The 18,184-nt window shown below is 48.0% G+C and overlaps 1 protein-coding gene across 11 annotated transcripts in view; it reads left to right on the forward strand.

The window, feature by feature from the left end:
- The window catches only part of LZTS3 (leucine zipper tumor suppressor family member 3), a 151,349-nt gene extending 133,748 nt beyond the window's left edge, over positions 1–17,601 (forward strand). For all 11 annotated transcript variants that reach the window (XM_054029975.1, XM_054029965.1, XM_054029970.1 and 8 more), the window contains 3 exons: positions 2,315–2,803; positions 3,979–4,809; positions 6,451–17,601. In XM_054029975.1, coding sequence (XP_053885950.1) covers positions 2,354–2,803; positions 3,979–4,809; positions 6,451–7,161 — 1,992 coding nt within the window. In that variant the 5' untranslated portion in view covers positions 2,315–2,353 and the 3' untranslated portion in view covers positions 7,162–17,601. The remainder of the gene's footprint in view (positions 1–2,314; positions 2,804–3,978; positions 4,810–6,450) is intronic.
- Positions 17,602–18,184: the final 583 nt, after the last annotated feature.

Below are 18,184 nucleotides of genomic sequence, written 5' to 3' on the forward strand. Positions count from 1 at the left end.
TTTTGACAGGCCCCGCCATGCTCAGTCAGAATGAAATCCAGGAGCCTGATTCTCCATTGCCTTGCCCACTCCATGTCGCCGTTTACACCTGCGAAAGTGAAACACGACTTCCAAGGTGCACAGAATGAAGAAATCAGGCTTGGTAGTACTTTACACCCCCTTTGTACAACCATGAATGACTACAGTGAGTGTAAGGTAGTGGAGAATTGGTGGCTTTTCAGTGAAATGGGATCAGTGTCTGTGTGGATAACAGCATATAGTTCTATAAGATCTGGCCTACTAGTCATTGAAGACAATGAGACTCTTTCCCTTGACTTTAATGACTAAGGGGATCAGGCCCAGATTATTGTCACATGGCTCTTCTTTGTGATTTTTCTTCTGCCCTCGCATTCAGAATATTGGCCTTCTCTTCTAATAAACAACTGCCCACAGCTAGTATTGGATCAAATTCTCCAATAATAACCAGTAGGGTGATCAAAATAAAGGAATTTCAGTTTTGTTTTGTTTTTTATTGAAATGATTTCATACGGATGAGGTGCTGGACTGAATTAACTAGTGATTGAAATGAATAGAAAACCCAGTGTTGTCATCAAGTATAACACTGTCATTCTCCCAGAAACCCTATTCAGACAAAATCTAGAGTGACCCGTTTTAGGGCTTTGTATTTTATGGGGTGGCCATGTCTTCAGTATCTGGTGGAGCATGGGTTGTGATGCCCTGGGGGTGCACATCTAGATGTCTGACCAGGATCATAACCAGAGACTGAGGCTAAAAAGTACATCCCAGTCTTTAAACCAAACCCCCCACCCACCCCATGCATGCTGGGGCAGAACTTTGGGAGCTTATTTAGCATAGTGTGGTTACTTGTGTAGTGCAGATGTAATCAATAAAGGTCATAAACCTAAAGTTTCAAATTACTAGTGATTTTGGGTACCCAACTTGAGACAATTTTTAAAGAGGGCCTGATTTCCATACACTGCTGACCAGCTGCCCTCTGAAAACCCAGCCCATTTACTGTCCCTCATGTTGAGGACCCAAAAAGTGAGGGATCCAAAATCACTAGTTGTTCTTGAAAACACAGGCCTAGTTTATCACTCTAGAGGCTCACAGCATTGATTTAAAGAACTCCCCTGTGACCTGGGATGTAGCCATGAGGTCATCTCTTTGGCCGATCACTTAGTATGAAGATGTTCCAAGTGAGATGCCTGCATTGGAGAGAGGATGGAGATGGTCTTCTGGGGCTGGAGGTTCAGGACTGGTGCATCCATACCTAGAGCACTCTGGCTACATTTAATGCTGATAAATATGAGGGAATTCAGAGGAAAGCCACACAAATGTTTACCAGGCTGGAGAAACCGACATGGGAGGAAAGAATTAAATACCAATAGCTTGGCTTCAGCAATAACGAGGAGGAACAAGATAAGCATCTGCAAGCGTATGAAGGGTAAACAGCCAAAGGGGACAGGGCTTGTTTAGGGTCATCAAAGGGAGAATGTTTAGGGATAAAGAGAGTAAAAATTTGTCAAGGAAAATTTTAGTATAACTGTTGTGGGGGAAAAGCTTTTTATTCCACAGCCTCCTACAGCTCACATTTAGTCTCTCCGGGGTGGTGGTGGAAGTACCATCGCTTAGGACATTTTAAACCATACTGGAGAATTTACTGGAGGGAACAATTCCACCCAGGCCCCGTGAGGGACCAGGTGGGACCTCCATGGAGGAATGTTCCATCTGCAGTGACTCTATGAGGTTATGTTGACCTGAGAGATATTGCAGCAGTGACTCGGTAGCTGGGTCACCTTAAACCTCTCAACCCCCAGTAGAGTGCTGTTGGGCAGCGCTGCAACACGTGCCTGCTACAGCACACTTCCTGCTCCTCCAGCTCCGGTGAACACAGCCCTAAGATCCCCAGATGGAGAGGAACCAGAGCAATTCTGCTGCATGGGGATAGACAGGATTTGGGGAACCTATGCAGCAGGGCTTCCAGCATGCTCTTGCCCATAGAGGCACACACAACTGGGCAGGGGCAGATTAGGAGAGGAGCAGAGTCGGTGGATCTGCTGCTAGCGGAATCCACCAGCCATTGCCTCCCACCGGCGAAGCAGGGTCTCAGACGTCATGGGAGTGAACACGGTCACAGGAGCAGGTGCAGAGCAGTAGCTGTCCCGCTCCGCAGGCTGGGAGGGGAGTATTCCTGCCCCAGCACACTCAGCCCATGCGCTCAGAGACACATTTGCTCCTCTGTGTTCAGTGCTGAGCAAAGGGGAGATAGCAAATAAAGGCAATCCAGTAACACTCTTCTTTTCCTCTCTTTCAGTGCCACTGACTCGTGCCTCAACTTCACCTCTGAGTTGCCATGGCCAAGTTAGAGACCCTGTCTGTTCTTAGTGACCCAAGCTACCAGAGCCAGGACACCTTCCACTCGTTTGCCTCCAGGCCCTCTGAATCTGCCTCCCAAAACACTATGGGAAGCGTGGGCAGCGGAGTCGCCAATGAGCAAGAGTTTGCGATGAAGAGTGTGGGAACCAGGACTCAGAGCAGCAGCAGGCAGGCTGATGGCTCGCGGAATGGCTATTCCACGCGGGAGATCTCTAACCGTTACTCCGGGGAAGAGAAGACCTACAAGTCAGAGAAGATCTCCAACTCCCTCTACATCAATGGGGACTTGCGCAAGAGTGAGAAGATGAAGATAGACATTTGTGGGAACGTTACCACCAACAACGAGAAAAACCTGCCGCCTCCTCCCCAGTACAGAGAACCCAGTAACCCACCAAAGATATTGCCAGTCTCTGGCAAATTGGACCAGGTAAGATTCCGCTATACCTTGGTGCCCTGTGATGCTTGCAAGGCACAAGTCCAATGATGCAAATCCAGACAGTGAAGCAGAGAGAACTGGACAGGTCTTGGTCTGTAATTCTCAGTGGTCTGAGCAGAGTAAAACTTTACCTTCTGGGAGCTCGTGGGATTGGTAATGAGTCTTCCACTGCTAGGCTACCAAGTCATGGTTAGGTCCAGATTTTTAAAGGTATTTAGGCATTCTTAGCCTTGCAATGTCTCTGTGAATTAGGAGCTGAAATATCATTTTCAAAAGGGATTTAGGAGCCTGTGCAGGTGTCACATATGTACGCCTCCATGTAGAGAGTTGGCTAGTGGCAACAGAGAAGCTAGACTTTTATGGGTCAGGCCTGGCTGTGAAACCCTGGACAAGTCCTTTCACCTTGCTGTGCTGAACTGATATTTGAAGTATTTTGAGATCCTCCAGTGAAAGGCTCTATGTGGGTCCAATCCAAAGCTTACTGAAGTCAGTTGAAAGACTGCCATTAATTTCACTGAGCTTTGGATTGGACTTTATCAGAGCAAATAATTGCCATCGCTAACGTTTTTTCCATACTAGTCCAAGGGCATACTTTAGTTTTCAATAAAAGGAGGGTATATTCCTTTTAAAAACACACCCTTATTGACTAAAGAAAAGCCTTTCAAAACATAGTCTGACGCAACAAATAGCACCATGGAACTTGAAGATAATGCTCAACAAGGAGCGATTTCTATCTGGGCTGTCAAACAACTCTGAACCATGGGAGGATGACACCTTTTTCTCTTACAGAGAAGAAAATGGTGATCACCTGAATAGAGTGTAAAAGGATGATGATAGGATCTTGGAACAAATTCTGATTCAGTTCAGTCACAGAGCGAAAGAGATTGAGAGGGGGAATGGAGTGCTTTGAGCACAGCGCTGGCAGTAGTTACCAATGATGTCTGTCAAATATGAAATCCAAAAAGCTACAGTGTCTTTTCAAGTTGAGCAGTAGAAAACCATGGGGCCTGATTCTAAGCTGGGGTAAGTCAGTGTTGCTCCATTGTCTCTAACAAAGCCTATAGAGTTACACTGATTTACCCCAGCTCTGGATCAGTCCCGTTAGCTTTTGTGTATTGTTACAAAGCCTGACTACGTTTGATGTGTGATTCTTTTTTCCTTTGCAGAGCAATGAGCCCTTAGTTAGACCTTCAGCCTTTAAACCAGTAGTTCCTAAAAACTTCCATTCCATGCAGAATCTCTGCCCGCCGCAGAACAATGGAATAACAGAGAACAGAAAGAGTTTGAATCACACCAACAGCAATAGCCCATCTGCAGGCAAAAGCGGACTGGAGAAGACCAGCCTTAATAGGACTACAAACCAAGTGGGAGGTCTTTCCGATTCTGGCCGTAACTCTTTGACGAGCTTGCCCACTTACGGGACGGGCTACAGTCAGCACGTTGGCCCAATGAGTGCTTCAACTAGTCACATAAACCGCATTGGCACAACCTATGTAGATAAGAACATAGTGGGATACAATGGAATATCTACCTCAGACAGTGGACGGTCTTCAAGCAAGAGTACTACTTCTTTCAATAGGCTCAACCATCTGAACGAAACAATGCCTTTCCATTCACCCTCGACAGATGACGTTATCCAGGACCTGGAGGACAGGCTGTGGGAGAAGGAGCAGGAGGTCTTGCAGATGAGAAGAAACCTGGACAAAAGCGAGGCTGCCATCTTCCAAGTGTTTGAGGAGAAGCAAAAGATCTGGGAACGTGAAATGGAGGACCTCAGGCAAAATTATGCAAATAAACTGCAGCAGGTCTCCAAGAAGGCCCAGAGGGCTCAACAGGCCTTGCAGCTCCAGATCTTCAAGCTCCAGCAAGAGAAAAAAAAGCTCCAGGATGATGTGGGGCAACTTCTCCAGCAGCGAGAAGAGCTGGAGAAAAAATTTGTGGCTTTCAAGAAAGAACAGGCTGAGTTTCTTCCCAAGATTGAAGAAACCAAGTGGGAGGTAAGGGCCCAGCAAAATCACAGCATTATACTAGTTACACCAGTGACTGGGGAGTGAAAGCATCAGTCCATGCTAACATAGATCCCAACCCAGCAAAGCACCGGAACACTAATTTCAGGGTGCTTCTCACATGCCTAAAGCTAAACACACGATCAAGTGCTTTTCTGGATCAAAAAACATTTAGTTAATCAAGTACAACAAAGAGGCCAAACTCAGATAAAATCCTCCGGTGTCTAATGGACTGAAGGATACCTTGCCCAAGCAATCCAGACGTGAATAAATAATTGCTCAACATCAAAGATTACTAGACACGTTGGCTTGTGGCCACAGCAGAACGGTGGGACCCTAGCCTACTGGAGTCTCTTCCCAGCCTCCCTACTCTTAAGTCATAGAACCTCTCTTTGCGCCTTATTTTCCCCAGTGGGGTGATAATCCCATAGAGCTGTTGTGAGCTAGGGTTCATGAAGCATTTTGGGGTCCTCTGATTTTAGAAGTGCATGAACTGGTGGGAAAAGAAATGGGGGTTTCCATTGTGCCCATTTGCCTTCTATCTCTGTCAACATCTTTTACCTTATTCCCATTGGCGGCAGAGAGGTTGTGAGAATGGCGCAACCACCATCAATAACTGGTGCCAATTATTGTAATCCTTGTTACATCCAGATTTGGAAGCTTCTTCTGATCTGTTCTATGGCATGTGGTAATACAGCCAAGGCTTCGTCCACACACCGAGTTGCTCTGGATTAACTAAAGCCGTGACCTCTTTTTAAACTGATTTCAGTTAAACCAGTGCAACTTTGTATGTGCACTCTCTTTAGTTGGGTTAAATCTGGTTTATATTGGTTCAGCTGGTAGGTGGTAGCTAAGCTGATGTATGTCAGGTTTAAACTGATGTGTGTCCACATAGGGGTTTGCACCACTTTAAGCAAATCAGTTTTTAAGCTGATTTAAACTAAACTGGTGGAGCTTCTGTGTTTAAACAAACAAACCCTTGAATTCACAGCTCAAATGCTTTGTTTTTTTTATTTGAGAGAGAGAGAGAGAGAGAGAGAGAGAGTTGGCAGTGATGCCTATAGTTAAGACTTCCTAATACTTTCCATTATCAGACCCAGTTTTCAGTTGCTGACACGTTTACCAAATTTAAACATTTCAGGCTGAAATTTTCCATTCCTGGTCTCTGCCTCAGGCTGACTATTTTTAGAAGTAAGTTTCGGCAAACATGAATCAGCCATTTCCAAGAACAAAGTTAGCCAAAAGGAAGTAGTTTTGCCAATGTTAACATGTTTGCCCTAATTAGGGTTGCCAACCCTCCAGGATTGTCCTGGAGCCTCCAGGAATTAAAGTTTAATCTTTAATTAAATATTATGTCATGTGATGAAACCTCCAGGAATACATCCAACCAAAATTAGCAACCCTAGCCCTAATGTTGGTTGGTTGGTTGGTTGGTTGGTTTTTGAAGAGCTCTATCACCTCCGTGCACTGGAGTGGGAACAAAAAAATTTAGAAGGGATAATTCTGGGGTCAAGGAGTTCCCCCCTGCTTACCCCACGAAAAGCCTCTCTGATTTAGCCAAGTTATAAGCCACTGAAAATTGCCATTTGCACATGTTGCGCTCTTGTGACTAGCTCTCACTTGCTCTTCCAGGTGTGCCAGAAAGCTGGTGAGATCTCACTACTCAAGCAACAACTGAAGGATTCGCAAGCTGATGTCTCTCAGAAACTGAACGAGATCGTGGGGCTGCGGACTCAGCTCAAAGAAGGTAAGAACTTCCTGAAAGAGAAGGAAGAACAGATCATCACCCTGAAAGACTCCTACAGCTCCAAGACTGTCAACCTGGAGGTCTGCGAGAATGAGCTGCAGAGAAAGATGAATGAGGTGCAGATGCTAAGGGAAAAACTCAACCACTGTGAGCTGGAGGTCTCTGGCCTGAAGCAGACACTGGCCAGCATGGGGCACCATGGCCATTTCAATGCAGAGCTCACCGAGAAACTAAGGGACCCGTTGGCATGTGAGAGCGATGAGGCCAAGATGAAGCGCCAGAATGAGGACAGTGTCATTGCCCTGAAGAAGGAGGTTGAGCGGCTCCAGACGGAGCTGAAGCTGGAGCGCCAGCAGCGGGAGCAGCAGGTGATAGACTTTGAGGAGGAGCGGCGCACGTGGCAGGAGGAGAAGGAGAAGGTGATCAAATACCAGAAGCAGCTACAGCTGAACTACGTGGAGATGTACCAGAAGAACCAGCTCCTGGAGCACAAGGTGAATGAGATGACCACCAAGGCTACCAGCCCGCCTTACACCGAGGAGAAAAAACCATGGACTCCATCCAGGCTGGAGCGAATAGAGTCCACTGAGATCTAACAAGGGACCAAGTCAATAAAAGTAATTTTTATTACTGTGCATGTACTACCTACTCCAGCCAGTGATCTTCCTAAGAATAATGTGCTATTTTACCAGAGGTGTGAATGCACCGAACCCCCCACCCTTATTCTCTTCCTCAGTGCTCTGTAAGTAAACTAACCGTGGATGTACATTGTTATACTATTGATGATGCTACATCAGTTTCTCCTAGTACAGCTAGGAAGGGCCCAGGGGCCCTTTAGGAATCTGCCGTGACTGTTACTTCTCTATATGCTGCCATCCCTTCCACCATCATCAATTCCCCTGCCCTCTGCGTTTGTTTTTCCCCCCCCCCCATCAGTTCATGCAGCAAAACAGTGCAAAGTGACAGGGTTTTTCAGGGCATTTTAGCCACATTGGCTAATAGAGCAAATCTCTGGGGATCAGAAGAACCGTGCAGTTCAGCACGTCACGGTATTGATGATACTTGTCTGACAGCCTAATCCAGTGAAGTCAGTAGGAGGTTTGCCACTGACTTCAGTGAAACCAGGCTTTGACCCTATTCAAATAAGTCTCTATAGCAAATGCATTGCTGACAATTGCCAAGGTCCATGATGTCACTAGGGGCTAGAATAAGCCAGTATAGGTACAATGAGCCAACACCAACCGCTGCCCAAAATGAACTGCGAGTTGCGTTTGAGGTTCTGAAAACATGCTGTGCTTTGGCTTTGCTATTTACATTCACGTCCCCTTCCACTTCTGGGCAATGATCAGGACTAGAAGCAGAAATGGCAGCAAACCCCACTAGTTTTCCTGTATTTCTGGCCTGGCCAAAATAAGGAGTCCCCAGTAATTCAGGCAGCAATTCCCATTCCTCAGGTGAGATCCCGGAGGAAAGAACTTTGACAAAACTTCAGAGAAGCATTCAAACTCCTTCCACGTGTGTCCAAATCAGAAATGAACCCGTGGGGGATGCCAGGTGGTGACACTATCCTGCTCCCAAAACAAAGGTGCCAGGGTTGACTTTCCTCTTGCCGTTGTTCCCTGGAGAGGTGGTCTAGTTACAGAAGGGCCTCAGGAAACCGCCCACACATTTGCAGACTCTGCCGTGCTAGTGAACAAGCATCAGCACCATGGATAGATGTGGCAGGAGTTAAGACCCTAGCATAAGAAGTAACTTAGGCCCCCGTTCAACAAAGGACCCAAGCACTGGAATGGGTTACCTAGGGAGCTGGTGGAATCTCCTTCCTTAGAGGTTTTTAAGGCCCAGCTTGACAAAGCCGTGGCTGGGATGATTTAGTTGGTGTTGGTCCTGCTTTGAGCAAGGGATTGGACTAGATGACTCCCGAGGTCTCTTCCAACCCTGATATTCTAAGCATGTGCCTATGAACCATGCTGAGTCGGGGACGTAGGAAAATCCTAGGGACCCAAGTCTACCTGCAGATGCGGGCGTACAATTGCCAAGTCTCACACCTGGACCCAAGGGCAGCATTCAGCCATAAATGGGCCTGATTCTGTCTCCTACTAAAGATGTGTCACACCCTTCCGGAAGTGTAACGGGGTCTTCAGGTGGGACTCAGTTGAAGCAGTGGAGTGCGGGAGGCTCGGTGTCACTCAGGAGGAAGCCCAGTGTCCTTTCCAGAGGGAGAGCTAGAAGGAACAAAGATGCACAGGGTGTCGAATGAGCAGCGACACAAACCCCTACACAGTGATTTCAATGAGAGTTCAGGCCCGAGCGTGTATTGGGCGAGAGCGGCAGGACGAGACAGGCTCAGCGCTGTGGAAAGAGCAGCCGAGAAAAGACATGGAAACTGCTCATTTTCCATATGTCCCCTCAGCTGAGCTCGCACTACGAGCTGGTGGCTCACAATTCCTCGGGGGGCAGAGGGGAGAGGTGTTGAACTTTGGTTGGGATTTACAACATCTTGGGGAAAGCCCAGGATTCAGCAAGCAGGGCTCACGGCAGATAGGGGAAACTGACCAATTCTCAGAGAGTTTCAGGCTGTTGTTTTCCAGCGGACTTTGCCCATTGAGCAGGCGCCAGCAGTGACCAGCACGGGCTATGGGTGGTGCTGGTGGATGACAATGGTCGCTGTTGCTGTACAAGTGAAGGCTTCTCGCAGGATGACCCATCTCAGCCTGTCCTGGGAGGGCTCCTCAGTTTTCCCCCTGCTGCTCTTGTACTAGGGGAGGCAAAGAAAACATATTGCATCAGTCCGGCAAAAACTAAGGCAAATACCTGTGAAACCGGCTGTCCCAGAGACGAGCCCAAGCCAGCTGCCTCACAAACGGTGTTTGATTGATGGCCAAATGGCACTGTCCTGGTCTTGGGGTGGGCTATGTAGGATAAGGAGTGGGCTTGGCGCTTGGAGATGGGGGTGCACATACTGAATATACAGGGTGGGCCTAATGCAAAGCCCAGTGGAAAGTCTCATTGACTTAACGGGCTTTGGATGAGACCCTAAATCAGCTGCTGCTCCATTGAAGTCAATGGGACTCCAGTATAACATCCTTGTGAGAGAGGAGTCTGGCGTTGACTGTAGGCCCTGTAGCCCCGTTATGGGAGCAGAAGCACTTACAGTAGGAGGGAGATTGACGTCAACGGGAGCCAGATCAGTGGCAAAGCTCCCAGTCATATGAAGAGGAGCAACCTTAGCCACCGTCCTCTCTGTGTGTAGAGCCAGGACGGCGCGGGAGGGGGCATTGCTTCCCAGCCACCGTCCGTCAGCGAGGGCTTCAGCTGGGCGCGTTATTCCATTCCAGTCTTAACAATGGACGAGACCATTGCAAGCTTGATTTCTCGCTTTGCTGCCCATTTGTAATGGTGCAATTGTGTCCCTGCTCGGGTCTCCAGGTGCCGATCGTTAATCCGCCCCCAGCCAGGCAGCAGAGTGAGCAATAACAGGTGCTGCTTGAGGGCACAAAGGGCCGAGGCTGTGTGCGCAGAGCAGCATGCAGACACCAGAGAGGAGGACTCGGCTAGAACGTCAGCGTGGCAGCGCCTGCCAGTTCTGCTGCTGTTAGACCTGGCGCCGTTCCCAGGCGAGGGCTTGTTTTCCCTCCCCGGTGCTGTTACAGTCAGTGCAGTTCCACAGGCAAACGTTCTGTGCCCCGGGGGCGGGAGGGGGTGTCTGTATCTAATTTGCATGCCCAGTTGTTGGCCTGTTGGAGCCATACCTGGGCCACATAGGTCTGGAAATGCCTAGTTTGTGTGTGAAGGCTGAATTACGTGTGTACAAAATTAGGCCCTGTTTCTGTCATTTTAAATTAGCTGGGCCTGTTCCTCCGCTGACATAAAGCCAAGTAACTCCCGTGACTTGAGTGGAGCTGGCCACCCGCCTACTCCTGCGAAGGGCTGAGCACCCTGAATCTCCGTCAGTCAGTGTGAGGGGCTGAGTGCCCTAAACCCTCAGCGTTAGGCTTCTTCATGAGTTCCGGGATGGTGGGGGCCTGTGTGACCCGGCAAACCCTCTTGCTGGGCCTCAGTTTCCCCATAAATTACACCAGAATCACCATCCTTCCCTACCTCGCAGGGATGAATTTATTCCTGCTCACAAAGGGCTCTGAGCTCCTTGGGTGGAAGGGAAAAGTGATGAGCAGCTACAAATATTTTTAATAGCTTTCAGACCAACTTTACATGTAATTTTTCGGGCCATCATGTAACGAGAATTTTCAGGGAACAGTAGCTGCACTCCGAATGGGATGAGCCCCAGGACCTGTTAGATCTCCTCCATTACTATGGGTGAAATTCTGGTTCAAATGAAGTTGATGGCGAAACTCCCACTGAATTCAGTGGGGCCAGGATTTCCCCGTCATTCTAAAGGGCCCCAATCAGCCTTTGAGAATGTTCACACCCCTGATGTTCACCTGTGTTCCCATTGATGCCATCCAGAGAACCCTTCTACCCGCTCAGTGCATACCTGAGATTCCTACTGGTGCCCAACAAGAGCAGAACAGACCGATTGCAGATTTACGTGTTCTGCAGGCTTGAAACATTCCCTAAATAACGAGTGATCTAATCAGATCAATAGTACACCTCCTGAAAGCTCCTTCAGGGGGTGTCTCCACAGCAAAGAAAATCCCACTGCTGGCCTGTGCCCGCTGACTTGGGCTCTGGGGGGTTCAGGCTGGGGGCTGTTTCATTGCTATGTAGAATTCTGGGCTTGGGCTGGAGTCCAGACCCTGTGAGGGTCCCAGAAGTCTACCCAGCAATGAAACAGCCGAGTCCAATGAGCCAGAGTTGGCTGGCACAGCCACAGGTTTCTAGCTGCTGTGAAGATATACCCTAGGTGTGTCCCAGAGTAGGGAGGCCAACAATCCATGCATTTAAAAGCCCCTAAATACATATTTATCCAATGCTCTGTAGCATCCCAGATCTTTGCAGTAAATGGGGGGAGGGGGTGTTTTAAGACCTCCCTTAATGTCCATTGTACGCCACTGAGGCGGGCGTGTGAGATGATTCTGGGCCAGAACCTGAGGTAATGTAAATCGGTGTCGCTCCACTGAAGTCGGAGCTAGACCAGCTGAGGATCTGGCGATGTTTAAGTGACATTAAGGCTGTGACAGGAATCAGCCAGTGCAAAGGGAAATTAAAGAAAAAGCTGAACCTTGAACACTCCACGGCCCCTTCCTTCACTGGCTCTGATTTCTATGCAAATTAGCCAGACACTGTAACAAGCCAGACAGCAAAGTCCCCGTTTCTGCAGGGTGATTGTGCTGCGAATTGCTCTTTATGTATGACACCCGCCTGTGTGTTGCCATTATAAAAGGGTGGCTGAGGGGCCCATTTGAGGTTACTTATCCCATGAATCCTGTAGGGTCCCTTCCTTTCCCTGAGTCTGTAACAGACTCATTCTGCTGGACGCGCTGCTGATTTTAGGAACCACAGAGCCACTTAAGGACAGGGGAGGGTGTTGTGCAGAGAGTTTCCACCTTACAGGCGGAAGATGCCTGTTCCCAACCCTCTGTTCGTGTGTCATGACCATTCTTCCTGCAGCTACGTCACCTTGGATTGGGATCTACTCAGATCTCTTGAACTATGCAGCTGTGAGCCCACCATTCCTTCGGTGGGAGAGCCGCACCGAATACCCGAGGTGCGCTCGGACGTTAGGCTGGTGATTCAGTAAAGGGCATTTTTCACTCCCAGGTCAGCACTGAGCTAATGCCCCAGCGAGCTGCCGGAGGTGCCTCTTGCAGGTGAGTTGCCAAGCAGAAGGTTCTGATCCTTAATGACTCCATTGAAGTCAGTAGGGCAGATCTTTGGCTGGTGAGCATCAGCATAACTTCATTGCCACAGAGCCCCGGACTTAAGTTAGCTGAAGATTTAGCTCAAATGAGTCACACTCGTGTAAGGGAGGGAAGAATCAGATCCTTTGTTTCTTTGTGTGTTTGGTTTTCTTCCATGATTTTGCTTCTGTTGCTTTAAGACGTCACACCTGGATTGCTTTGGCTCATCTCCAGAGCAGCAGGTGTGTAATGGCTTCACAGCCATACGGGAAAGGATTAGAGATAAAAACTGCGCACCTAGCTATGCCCAGTACTGCTTAGTTTCCACCAATCGACTGACCGGCGATCAACCACATCGCTACAAACAGACAAGCAAACAATAGCGTTGCTAGCGTAAAACTGTAGGAAAATCACTGACGGTTTTCTGTGTGTGAAGTGCTTATTAACTGAAATAGGAACCGAATCACATACTATATGCTGCTAAGTTATACAGAGACAAGTGTACTTGGATGTAAATAACGGTCTAGTTCTGTATATATGATTATTAAACAAAACAAAAAAAGAAACCTCTGTGACTTCTATGTGGGTGACTGGGATTGGCAGTAAGAGCAGAAGTCATTTTCAAGAGCGAAGTTCTAGACTACAAGCCTGATCCTACAAGGTGCTCAAATCCCCATTGACTCCAGTAGGAATGGGAGGTGTTCTCCATCTCCCTGGATCACATCCCTTGCTGTCCTGTTTATCTGTGTGTTCCTTCTGCCCATTGATAGTCCTGTGGGGAACCTGAGATGTTGACGTCCTGTTGTTGCTTTGGCGCGAGCCTTCCACAAAGCCCACCTAGGCAAAGCCGTGAAGCTCCCTCCATTCTTCTTCTGAGACTTGGATGCTCAGAAGAAATGCCCAAATCAGGATAGCCTCTTAGGAAACCCACTGTTGAACTCTGCCACCAGCCCTATTACCCCATCTACCTGGCTTCAATGGCCGTAAACATGGCTAATGATCCAGTATGCTCCAGGATTTCCTTCTGCTGATGGCACTTTATAGCTTGTTTGAGATGATGAGCCCAGGGCCATCATGACCAAAGGCCAAGTTAGGGTGTTTGAATTACGGGTTTGGAATGGTTTCCTTCATTATTTCCTTCATTATTCCTTCAATAATTTCTGGGATTATTTAGTCTGCAGAAGAGAAGAATGAGGGGGGATTTGATAGGTGCCTTCAACTACCTGAAAGGGAGTTCCAAAGAGGATGGATCTAGACGGTTCTCAGTGGTAGCAGATGACAGAACAAGGAGTAATGGTCTCAAGTTGCAGGTTTAGGTTGGATATTAGGAAAAACTTTTTCACTAGGAGGGTGGTGAAGCACTGGAATGGGTTACCTAGGGAGGTGATGGAATCTCCATCCTTAGAGGTTTTTAAGGTCGGGCTTGACAAAGCCCTGGCTGGGATGATTTAGTTGGGGATTGGTCCTGCTATGAGCGGGGGGTTGGACTAGATGACCTCCTGAGGTCCCTTCCAACCCTCATATTCTATGATTCTATGTTTCTATGATTTCAAATGGTAGATGATGCTAGGGCATTGGGTGTGGGCTTGCAGAAGAGAATCTGTCCACTGGAAAAGGGCTCAGAGTCTATTAAGGAAATAAGCATTGATCAAAACTTCCTCTACACTAGGGAGAGGGAGTTGAGAGATCTTGGTTCTTTTCCCAGTTCTAGTGCTGACTTGGGCAAGTCTCTTCATCTCTCTGTCTCTGTTTCCCCAGAAACTCCACCTGCAAAAGTACATTGAGATCCTTTGATTTCAGGGGCTGTATGAGTGCAGGGTTATAGAACTGGCCTACGCCAAATGAAGGGTGCCATTTAACTCCCACGGACTCCGTGGACTTCAGTGGGAGGTGGATTAGGAATCTAAACAACTCTCTTTATCGTAGGCTAACAGCTAGCAGCAGCACTGGGTCCTGTGAGTGTCACTTTATCTCTATCCCTAATAGCTCCTTAATGCCCAGATTATTAGGGAATAAAACATTTCAGGGGCAAAACCTGAAGTCAGACTCCTTTATTCATGATCCCTGCTTGGCATGTCTGGCTAGACTCAGCCCATCTTAACTCAGGAGTGACAGATGCTCCCATCGCTGAGCCCGAACTCGGGCTCCATAAAGGAAAAATTGCAGCATGTAATGAAATGAGACTCATAGGTTTTTCCTTCGTGTATTTCTCTGCCGACCTAGTTATTCTCATCAGCCCTAGGAAACACAGTTGAGTGATTAACGACTGGGACTGGCAGTAAGGAGATCTGGATTCAGTTCCCAACATGGCTGCTGACTTGCTAAATGATCTTGGGCAAGTCCTGGCATGTCTCTGTGCCTCCGTTTCCCCAGCTGTAGAATGGGGATAATAATCCTTTCCTGTCTCAGAATGGTGTTCATTCTTTACTGTTTGTAAGATGCTCTGAGATCTCCAGCTGAAAGGGGTTGGAAAAATAGACCTATTTTTGAAAGTGCTATGGGAGAACAAAGAGAACAGCCTTTCCCCTCTGCCCCCTTGTGCCCCTCGCCTCAAAGGAGAGAACTTATTAAATGTCCCTCACAAAGAATAAACTTCCTACAGGTAGTAACGTCTCACTGATTGAGGTGGGGCTCAAGGCCACAACAGGCCATGGGTTGGCACAAGGGGCATGCCAGTGTGCTCTGTAGTGATCAGGCTAATGTGTGTGAACTACTGCCCACTGCTGGATGGAATTTGAACTGCTCAACTCCGTTATAGGACCTATGCTGTTCACACCCCGTGGCGAGAGGCCATTAGCTCAAGCAGTGAGGAACCGAGCTGCTGGGGTGGGTTTCGGCAGCCAGGATGTGCAGCACAGTGACAACAGTGAAGGCCTGGTTAGCCCCAGATTTGATACAGTGCGAAGAATTCTCCTGTTTTTACCCCTGTAGCTTAAGACATAAAATCCGCGCACATGACCACTTCTGCCCCTCCAGGACATTTGCCACCAGGGCCCTTCTCCAAACACCATGGAAGTTGCCCCTGCACATTGCCTGGGACCGTGCAAGCACCCCTGAGAGATGTTGCACCAAGGAGCCATCGCTCCATTTCCCCTTCCCTTTGGAACTCCTAGCAACTGGCTTGGCAAGCCAGCCGGAGTCAGCCCCTGGCAGGGTGAGTCTCAGTGCCTGCTGGACAGGGGATCGCAGAAGGGCCTGGATCTTCCACTATTAAGGAAATATTGCCCATCTTTTCTTAGGAACCACCTTCTGTTAGTAATCAGCTGCCTTTGACAGCTCCTTTGCCATGAAATTATTAGCAGGATCTGCCCTTCTCATCCCCATCTGTGTTTAGAACTTGACCTATGCTAGCTACCGGCCAATTCAGGATTGCCTCTCTGGGAGCTATGCTTGTCACCTGGTTTCCAGCACATTTATTGATCCCCATGATTTCCCCGGCCAGTGTGCGCAGATATTTCTTGGAACAACTTGTGCTAGCCAATAACATGCTCCGGACTAGCTCCCAAGTAATCTAGTTCTCATGCTCTGCCTATATTTGCCAAGCATGCGCAATTGTCCCATGGCTTGTCACTGCATTCGTTGGGGGGCTCAAAACTGTTACAACTGCAGCCAGCTGGCTGCAATCATGCTGGAAAACCATTCCAAACCTAGCAACAAGCCGCAGTGCAGACTCCACCTCAGCAACACCTCAGACACTTGCCGCAGAGCAGCAAGTGAGGGAGGGATCCCTTAGAACTTCATTTGCCAGCTGTTACATATATACACAGCTGTTGCCACACCCCCTCACAGGGCCCACAGATCACTCTTGGTCTGAGTAGAAGAGGGAAACAATGACAGTCACGGCTCCTGCAGTGTGGGAACTATTAGCAAATGCCAGCTTGTTAATGGAGACCTCCCTTAGCAGATCAAACGGAATACAGGGTTCCGGAGCTAAGTTAGACACATGGCAGTTTATTGGAGCCATTGGGGATACGGATGAAATTGGTAGGTGAGTCTGTTCGTTTAGATCATAAATCCTTGAATAATATCCAAAGAGATTATCATAAAATCCGTAGCTTGGCTCAGTGTCAGGCCTGAAGAGCAAGGATCGTACTTTTCTGGATTTGAATGGTTATTGTCTCAGAAGAAATCAATCTTGGCTTTACCTTACAAAGATACATTGGCCCAAGCCCTGGTTCAAACTCCATCTGAGTAAGTGGGAGTCTTTCCATTGCCTTCCCTGAGCTGTGAATCAGGCCCCTAGTATGCATGATCATGTCTCCCTCTAGGGGCTGGCCCCTGCAACTATAACAACTTTCTACTTCTTGACAGAAAGAGTCCTTTAACTCAGGTGTAGGGCTTGTGTTTATGGCATTGAAGGTACCAGTTTGATCCCCACTGGCAACCATTGTGTCTGTACTTTTACAGGCTACATTCAGATCCAAACAGAGACCGGGGCAACTCTGAATTTTGGACTGGGATCCAAACTTGGTCAGAATCCAAGTATGGGCAGGTTGGGTTCACCAGCAATAAAAACCCCGCAGCTGAACAGGTTGGAGCCTGGCCCTGCCGGCGGTAGGGGTTGGGTTAGCCGCAGGCGGCTTTGTTGGAATCCGCATAGACCCGCAGGCAGCACTTGGGATGGCCCTACTGTAAACATAAGTCCTGACCCTTGTGTGTTGTGTTTCTCAAAGTCTCCCTCGCTATCTGCTCTTACTGTGAATTCAAACCAGACGTTAAACTGTTCCCCTGTGTTCCGCGTTGACTGTGGATGGGTCTCTCTGAACTCGGTCTAGCAAGACTTGGAAAAAACATCCTCGAAAACCAATACTTTCAAAAGAATAAGTATTCATTAAAACAGGCCTAGCTGTGGCTCATGTCCCCATTCAGACACCATCGCATTAACTGTGCCTCTGGTAAATGTCTTTAAAGAAAAGAAATTAAAAAAAAAAATTGACTTTTTGTACAGCAAAGATGTATCCATTTAGAAACCTATTGTTAAACTTCTAGCACATTTCACAATCAATAACTAGTCTATTGTACATCTCCATCGGGTTATAACATTGTGACGAGTCGCTGCCTTTTGGGTTTTCTACAATGTACATATATAGATATGTCCATATAGAGATAGGTGTATATATATATATGTAAAGATCTATATGTATACGTATCTCTAGCTATCTCTCTATATCGATATCTGACTGTGAAGGATTTTTATTCCATCAAAATAAAATGGAGAAAGGCCCCTTTTAAGAATCTCCGTTTCTGGCTGGTCTGTATTTTCGTCGCTGGAAAGGGGCAGCGGGAGCGAATGCTCAGAAGCGCTCGGCGTTCAGACCTCGGCGGCTGTGTCTGGGGTGGGAGAAGATCACAGAGGTTTTAAAAACAAACCACAAAAGAAAGAAACTCTCACCTCAGCTCGCTGTGAGCTTGGGGCAGTCTGGGTTCTGCTGGCTTTCATTCAATGAATGGATTTGTCACAGTAATAGAAGGGGGTCTTCATGCACTGGGTGGGAAAGTATATTATTAACCATTTGGTTACTGGATAGTCCTTACGGGATTTTCAAAGTACAACTGGGTGTTAGGCACCCAATTCCCATTGAAAGCCGAGCCCCTAATTCCCATTTGTGTCTATGCATCCAGCTATCCCGTCCTTCCCTGATGGACAGATAGGGGCACTGGAGCAAGGAGGAGGATCATCCAGACCAGGTAGAGCTAATCCTAATCAGGCCTAGCTCCACCTTCTGCCCCAGCTGGCAGGTCTGATGTGCGCCTCCATCCTTGTTTCTGAGGCTGACCACCCGGCCGGCTGCTGGACACCGGTAATGTCTCAGCTGGA

Source organism: Malaclemys terrapin, chromosome 5, assembly GCF_027887155.1.
Source record: "Malaclemys terrapin pileata isolate rMalTer1 chromosome 5, rMalTer1.hap1, whole genome shotgun sequence".
NCBI lineage: Eukaryota > Metazoa > Chordata > Testudines > Emydidae > Malaclemys > Malaclemys terrapin.